This window comes from Pecten maximus, chromosome 11 (genome assembly GCF_902652985.1).
Source record: "Pecten maximus chromosome 11, xPecMax1.1, whole genome shotgun sequence".
Taxonomy (NCBI): domain Eukaryota; kingdom Metazoa; phylum Mollusca; class Bivalvia; order Pectinida; family Pectinidae; genus Pecten; species Pecten maximus.
This window is the reverse complement of record NC_047025.1, coordinates 1,869,175-1,877,638: the sequence shown is the minus strand read 5'-3', so window position 1 is coordinate 1,877,638 and position 8,464 is coordinate 1,869,175. Positions and strand designations below refer to the sequence as shown.

General features: G+C 34.0%; 1 protein-coding gene across 1 annotated transcript; it reads left to right on the top strand.

Moving 5' to 3' along the window:
* The first annotated feature begins 940 nt into the window (after window positions 1–940).
* On the top strand, window positions 941–4,805 carry LOC117337728 (angiopoietin-related protein 7-like). The gene is made up of 4 exons (XM_033898825.1): window positions 941–982; window positions 2,679–2,775; window positions 3,370–3,531; window positions 4,507–4,805. Exons 1-4 carry the CDS (start codon window positions 941–943, stop codon window positions 4,761–4,763), a joined length of 558 nt encoding a protein of 185 aa, XP_033754716.1. The 3' UTR covers window positions 4,764–4,805.
* Window positions 4,806–8,464: the final 3,659 nt, after the last annotated feature.

Genomic DNA, 8,464 nt, shown 5'->3' with positions numbered 1-8,464 from the left:
AAATATTTCTCGACAAACACTTCCAGTATTGTCGATATTGAAAGGATTTTACCTAAGACAAAATATTAACGCGTTTCAATAAAAAGTTAGACACAAAAAGGACAGAAATAAATAGGTAAACAAACAAGTAAATGAATAAATAAATAAAACTACATCATACAGTTATTTCAGCCTTCCTTGACCCGTCAGTGGTGCTAAGAGCCTACCGTGTAAATACCTATGAAATGACTGAGGAACATAAAATAAAAAAAGTCTAATGAAATGTCAAAATCTAGATAGAGAGTTGGAATAACCACATAATTCAATAAGTTTTATCATTTTTAATACTGCATTCGAAAAGCACGCCAAGCACATGTGTATTCTCTGAATTGTGTCACTATTCAAATGCTTCAAAACATGGCATACATGTTACGGCAAACCTCGGGGACTAAAGTCCATCAGCAGTGTTTACTACACTGTATTTAATTAACGAAAGTTTATTCTCCGATAAAACCTACATTTATTGTTCGCTTAATAAAAGCACGTAAAAAAAATAACTGCTTACAGTAAATGAATTGCGTGTACACTTTCTTGCTCTTACCGTTAATATAATTATAAGTGGTGGAATGTATCCACATTATTATCTGAAAATATTGCATTGCCTTGATTTTATTGACTACTATTTCACAAAGTAACAATGATCATAGTCAATTCTAATGAACAATATTCATATTTTCATTTTAACACAATTATCTTAGAACTTTAAGGATATCAAAGTTAAAATAATATAACATTTTGAGAAATCACATGTATTTTTATCTTTACTATAATTGATCTGAAAATGACTGTCGGATAACTTGCTATTCCAATGTTTTTATTACATTTTATAGTTGTGTCTAGCTGTAATGACGTCACTTGTTCTGGAGTGTACCAGATATCGCCCAGGCCCGGCTTGACCCTCATGGCTTATTGTGATGCAGATACAACAGGAGGGCCGTGGACTGTAAGTATATCCGATATACTAACATGTTTCAGGTTTGGCTTGGTCTATATTTTCCGGACCAACCATTTGTTTGCTTGTTGGGTTTATCATCATGTAAACTGCCAGGGTAATTTTCAGAATGGGCCTCCCTGTAGTTGTTGGTGACTACCACACTGAACAATATACTGGAGGCCCGTCATATGCCATCCAGATCAATTAGGCAATTAGGGTAGTGTCTTGTCCATGGACACAACCACGACAGCACAGACAAGACCGTTTCCCAGCTTCCCGAGAAACACAAACCAGCACGGGTAGGGAACGTCGAACCGCGCACGTTTGACCTTCACCTGAGGTTAGGTGGCCGGCGCTTTGACCCACTGAGCTATCGCGTCCCAAAATTGTAATGTCTGTATTGTTCGTCAGGCGCTGGAAGCATGTCGACCATTAAGATACTTTTAAAAAAAACTTCTCGTACAATTGTAATGACTGTACGAAAAAGGTGTTTTTACATTATCTTAATGGTCGACATGTTTCCAACGCCTGGCGGTCGTCATCAATTTCGATGTGATTATGCAAAAGACCCACAGGATGTCAGTACTTTTCTAAACAAACTGAGAGTAGTAGAGCCAAAATGAAATAAGCTCAGTCTAAATCATGCAATCGTCATGTCCTGGTTAAATACTGGTCAATGATACAAAAGGCATAAAGGACTGATAAGTAAAGGGCGACGGAGAAAACCAAGAAATCTTCCAAAGAAATGTGAAAATTTCTAATGGTTTTCTAATGGCTTTTCATTGACAAAAACCATTAAGATTGTTTAACTGATGACGGCTGGCTACTAAACGGCCGAAACATGTCGACGTCCGCCATTAAAACAAAGTTATCTTGCTCCCTCTGAGGGCGAGGTTTTCATCACTTCAGTATTTCACCGAATGGTAAATCTTACAATTGAAAATTATTGAGTTGTAACCACATGCTGCTAGAAATATTGTAAATATACGATATTCTTCTCACATGGCCTGCTTGACAACGCGAAAGATTTATTGGAAGTAAGACTATTAAGGATGGTGTGATTTCTCAACCAAACCATTCTAAAGCCATTAATCAAATCAAGACTTCACATTCACACATCATCGGAAGTTTGTAATGGGTTTTGCAAAAAAAAAAAATATCAAAACAATATCCCATTTATGTTTAACATATCAGGATTGTTGCCACCCTCGACATTGTTACAATAATTATCAATAACATTACTACGTCATATGTTCTACCATTAACAAAGACAATGTTATATATCGTTTGTTCAGATCACCAAGCAAACACTCTTCAGACTAAAACAAATTACGTGCTTAAAAACAGTGATGTTTCATACTAGTGTTTGCTGAATTAATCATGCGATATTGTCAATAAGAGTACTTAGGAGTATTGACTGGTTTTCTAAACGATATTTGAACATATATATTTGCATGCCAAAATGCAATTTGATTGCAAACTAAACATATTGTCTACGATAGCATAAGTGCAGGATTTAAAAAAATCTGTTAGGAGAGACAATGCATCACTGATTCGCTTTGTCTGTCGGAAATGGTTTGATTGTTATGGCCGATGTGGGCTAGGTCCTGTGACATTAAAATAGTAAGATAAGTATTGGCTTTCTGATTATAATCAACCTGTAAATATATTGAGAACGCCATGTGCATTAATGTTTGTTTTGAAGGTTATACAGAACAGGCAAATCGGTGGTGTGGATTTTTTCCGGAACTGGAATGAATACAAAAATGGGTTCGGTAATTTAGACGGAGACTTTTGGATAGGTAAGTAGAGATTGGTCCCAACTTACCAGAGTTATAAACAGGGCTGATACAGATATTAAAAATAATATAGGGCTCCTGACTGTGCTCTAAATAAGCCTTAAAGTATTTGTTTGCTGAAATACATTCCTATAGAAGAATGGAGATGGATCTAAGAATAATTGAATATACATAATACTTGATAATAAATAATTCAAAAGGTTCATTAAACAAACATAAATGCATTCAACATTCAAGGACATAGCCCCCTAACAATAGAAAAAAGAGACCACAGAACAAAAAGAAAGACAATAGAATATTCAAGGAGGTAGAATCTCCCCCTTAAATTAGATTGATGCTTCTCTGGTAGCAAACCCTGTCTAGAACAGGATGAAGAGTTTTTAGGGAACATATATTTGACATATAATTCAAATAGGAGAGGGCAGCTAAAAAACCAAAAGTAAATCCATCTATCAAGCACTAACTAACTTTATTTATTTGGACACATGCTCATTTATTTTAATAACAAAATACGCAAATACGAAAGGATGGCTATAAAACTATTGGTAGTTTTTAATGTTTTTTTTTCATTGTTAGATATTATGTGTTACTCTTCAGGAAATGAAAACATTCATAAGCTTACTGTTGATCCGTGTGTGTTACGAGTCGAGTTAGAGGACTGGACAGGCTATGCCCGCTATGCTCAATACACATCCTTCCAGGTAGCAAGTGAAGCTAACAACTACCGCTTATTTATCAGTGGACATTCCGGTAATGTTTGTAAGTTGTGCATGGGCTTATCACTATCTTTCGAGAGTTTGTTGATGGTTGACATTTTTGTGATATATTGCTGAACAATAAAACCCAATGAAAATTTAGCACAAAATCCAATTGTTTCATATCGGGAAGCATTGCTAAAGACCATACATATCTGTTTACCATCCAGATCGTAATGTTGTCTTGTATGGTTTCTAGAATGTCAATATAACGACAGGAGTTGCTTTAAAACAAAGCCTATTTTAAATGAATAATAATAATTTTAAGGATGAATTGATATCAGTGTTAGCGTTCATATATGCTTATCTCTAGTTGTGGCATATAAGTTTGAATGAAGTGGTGCAGATATTTTATGAAATTTATTTATCTATTTATTTGTTTATTCATTTATTTATCTATGTATTTATCTATCTATTTATTTTTTATTTTATTTATTTATTGCTCAGGTCGTGATTCAGTCACATGTAAATACGTCAGTGATTTCCACATTTTGTTTTTTTGTTTTTGTTTTGTTTATTTTTCTCTTTCCTTTTTCCAATCACCTTCTCGTGGGTATATCTCTCTTATTGATTTTCTCAGTTTTAAGTGCATGTTAAGCAATCATTAAGTGTGTTCCACTTTTCTGCTAATAATTTAGATTGAACTATCTAATTACATACTTAGACCATCGGTATGCTAATCTATTTGGTTTAGCCACAGGTCCTAGCCTCGTCTGTCAAAACATCCAATATGTAATGATTATATATTGGATGTATTGACAGACGAGGTTAGGACCTGTGGTTTACCATTATCTTTTGCTCTACACTTGTTAACTTCCATCTAATCAGTTAGTACCGCTACTGCATGGATATCCCCTTTATAGACATATATCCATTATATTATCTGCATATCCTCACGTTTAATTTACGTAGGCTTCACAAATTCTTGGTATATTCTATAAATCCATATCGGCTCTAAGTCTGCACCATCCATTTTCAGATGACGCCTTCGCGTACCACAACGGAAAGGACTTCTGTACAGTAGACCGGGACAATGATGAAACAGCCAAGCTTGACTGCGCCCTGATATCTGACAGCGGCTGGTGGATGAGTAAATGTACTAAATGTAATCTCAACAGTATACGTACCTCTATCTTACCACCTATCGGTAACAACAGGTTCATAGAATGGTTTGAATATATACCAGGTGGGTCATACGCTACAATAAAAAACACTAAAATGATGTTAAGGATATGAATGAATTTGAATATCATTGACAGTGTGTTTAGTTAACTTAACTTTTTTGAGCATCTTCGAATTTAATACTATTGAATTAAAGTGTGTTAAGCTAACTGATATATTTAATACATTTTCGAATTTTGTAACATTGAATTAAAGTGTGTTTTAGTGAACTGAAATATCTAGTTCATTTCCGAATTTAGTAACATTGAATTAAAGTGTGTTTTAGTGAACTGAAATATCTAGTTCATTTTCGAATTTAGTAACATTGAATTAAAGTGTGTTTTAGTGAACTGAAATATCTAGTTCATTTCCGAATTTAGTAACATTGAATATATTTGTCGTAGCGAACTAATTTGTGTGTGATTTATTGAATTTTAATTGGTCAGAACGTGATTAAAAGATGTAATTAATGTAGTTGAAACATGTAAAGAATAAATTTCAACCTATCACTAAGGCTAACAAAAATGTAAGTAACAGTAATAAAAATGAATTCCTTAATAAATTTGTATATAATTTATTCACCATTATATATCAGTCTTTCAATATCTCGAATACCCGGGGTAAGATGGTAAATCCAAATGGAAATAATTTACATATATTAAAATTTCAAATGTCGGGGTTTATTTCAAATCATATGGCATCTATACAGCTAAAACATAAATAGCACTTGCGTTGTTGGACACCATGGATACTTTCCATTTTCCCGACGTATTCTCACGTCCAAGAACTCAAATACACTTTTAGTTTGTTTTACTTCAGGCAATATAAATTGCAATTTTGCAATTAGTATATATAGAGATAAAAAAATGTATCATTATCATCATCAGCAACGTGTCCTTTGATGTGTTGGTGATTTGTTCGGCTTGACTAACAATCACTGCAGTTTGATACCAGAATAAATTTACTCATGATACCATCAGAGAAAAACAGTTCATTCGCGCATATGCGAGTCATTAGCTTGCGAGCACATAGATAGGCATGTCATTTTCCTGATGTGACGAGATATTTATCTAAGTCTTTTCTCCCAGAGGACAGTCATCAAGATATATGGTCGTAGCTTTTTGTGTTTAATGTACACGGTTTTTTTTCATGATGTTTGTTTTATCACACATCGATGCCTGCATTTTATTGACGCAAGTAAGAGAATGCAATGTCTGATTTGGAATAAAGTCAATCACAAATCCTACAGAGGTTTTGAAATCTCGATAATCTGTAGCACAATGTATCTACTTGGAATCTATTGTAGTGGACAAACAAATGCGCCCCTTAATTAGTAACGTTTATTGTGATAACTGTTTCAAGAAAAATAACAGATTGTCATTACATACTGAAAATAAAAGCAAAGAGAATAGATAGATAAATAATAATAATAATAAAACAAACAAAATTTAAAACAATGAATAGATAAAAAAAAGGTTGAAAAGGTATATTCATATACATTGGTCTCTATAAATACTATAAGAGTTCCTTGGGTATATTGGCTACGGAATATCTAGCTAATTCATTAGGGCATTGCTTTAGCAGACCATGGCCACAAGTAAGATCCCTAGTGGGCACATTTAAAAGAAACAATGGCATCTGTATTGTAAACATTGAAATATGAAGTTTGTAAATATTTTGGATATATTTAATAATATAAGTAAACATAATTGTTTCTTGTCGTCTTGTTTCGTGTAATTTCCAGTAAACAAACCATTGTGATTTTGGCCTGCATTTGCTACCACAGAAGGGGAACGCCGTTGAACTTTTTGTAGCTTAACTGGCCCTCAGTTACTAAAAATGACAATACTGTAGCAGTATGGTCAGGGAAAGGACATCATAATAATATCTTTTTTCACCAGATTTGTTTTATGTGACATCAATGTCTTTGTGAGACATTTTATTACACGAAAAGGATAAAAGAATCCAGCATGAAAGGAACATCTATCACTGGGATTTAGTTTGTTTCAGACAATCTCGTGGCTTTGAACACTTAACGATATCATCAAGAATAATACTTACTACAGTGCATATTCCATGAATGCTTATTTAGCGGTAAATGAAAATATGTTGAAATTGTTTCTCATTGTTAAAATCATAGGATCCACTATGTAAAATAATATATGTCAAGTTTGAGAAAAACGGTCCCTAAGATGAATACATGAATTAAGAAAAATTCATTTCAGTTGTCAATGTCACAATTGTTATTAATGAGATATTGACATATGCTTTCCGGCAACTCAATTTTCTTAACATATCAAAAATGCATCTCTCGCCTAATAATCAAGCCCGAAGAAAGTTTCATATGTCATTCTCTACACATTATTTAGTTAACTCTTTCAGTACCATTGTCGACTATAGTCGACATGAAGATGTGCTCTGTCTTCCCAGCTGTCGAGTATAGTCGACAGACTAAGTTGACGTTTTTAAAGTGTTGATTTGTTGACAGCATCAACCGATAAATATAATTACCAAATGCAATGATTCATAAAATGTGTTCAAAGCTTTTGAAACAAACACTTGGGTTGTTAAATAATTTTTATTTCGTTTGTTTTACGTGTTTTTTCGGTAGAGTAATAGTTGATATTTTTTTCAATATGTTCTTAATGTAAAAAATATGGCGGCTTGCTACATTTGCATTTTAGATATCAGAGTCTAGGACGTTTCAGAGTGATAAATCTGATCTAGATATTATTTTGTTAAATATTTCTTAATCATGTACAAAGATAACACTAACCTTTCTGTTTCTATATGAAAATAACAACACACCAAAAATGCACATGTAGTCTGCCATTTTGTTTATACTTCCGGGGGCGAGCCTAATAACTACTTCCGGTACGGAATCCGGAAAGAACTCAAAGTACGGAAAGAGTTAAATCAATTAAAGAAAACATAAGATTTTACAATAGACTCACCGCAATGATAATGCTTTTTATATTGATGTTTAAGTATGGCGTTTATATACTGCTTATCGCAATCTTATAGAAAGTAGTCAAGTGTTGATGTGGAGCGTAATTCCCCCCGAAGTGATGGCAAGCAGATGTGACGTGTTGACATAGAAGCATCAATATCCGGGTTCTAGTCTGGTATGTAAATAAAACGAGAGTTCTGTTCCTATTCTGTTTTCGACATATTCCCTTCAGCACTTATTGAGGGCAAAAGAAGATTGGAGTCAGGTCTGATAGACTAATCACGTGACTAAAAACTACTTTAGAGATAAGGAATAACCAATAAGCATGTCCCCGCATCCTCAGTGTAAATCTCGCAGTAACGAATATATAATATGAATGTTATTATACTTTTTAAATTGATTATTCTCTCGATACACATTATTGATAACTGACTTGAAAAACTATGCAGGCGCCATATGTTGTGGAGGAAGTCAAGTTAAACTCTGATTTTCCAATGTATATATTGTCATTCATATTCATGTAACACTCAATCAATTGTAATGAACCCATGTATCTGCCAAATGAAAATATAAAGCAATATAAAAGAGAAAAAGAGGAAACTCTGTGATACAAGTGACTTCCGGAAGTGGTAGATTCTCCCCAACCCCTCATATATATGGGTGTATGGTGCCTGCTTTCAAACCAATTGAAGCATTTTACATGATTCAGTGACGGGATTTATACCTGGTCGGACTAGAACCAAATGATCAGGTGTCCCGTAATCGAACAAGCGAAGTATCCGTTCAGTGGTGGAGGAGAGGGCTTACAATCCCAGCCTATTTCCTG

Excerpts from the sequence above, each read along its gene's own strand:
- LOC117337728 (XM_033898825.1), top strand. The coding sequence starts at position 941 with ATGGCTTATTGTGATGCAGATACAACAGGAGGGCCGTGGACT. Across the intron at positions 2,776-3,369 it reads AGACGGAGACTTTTGGATAG|GAAATGAAAACATTCATAAG; the intron begins GTAAGTAGAGAT and ends GTTACTCTTCAG. Across the intron at positions 3,532-4,506 it reads TGGACATTCCGGTAATGTTT|ATGACGCCTTCGCGTACCAC; the intron begins GTAAGTTGTGCA and ends ATCCATTTTCAG.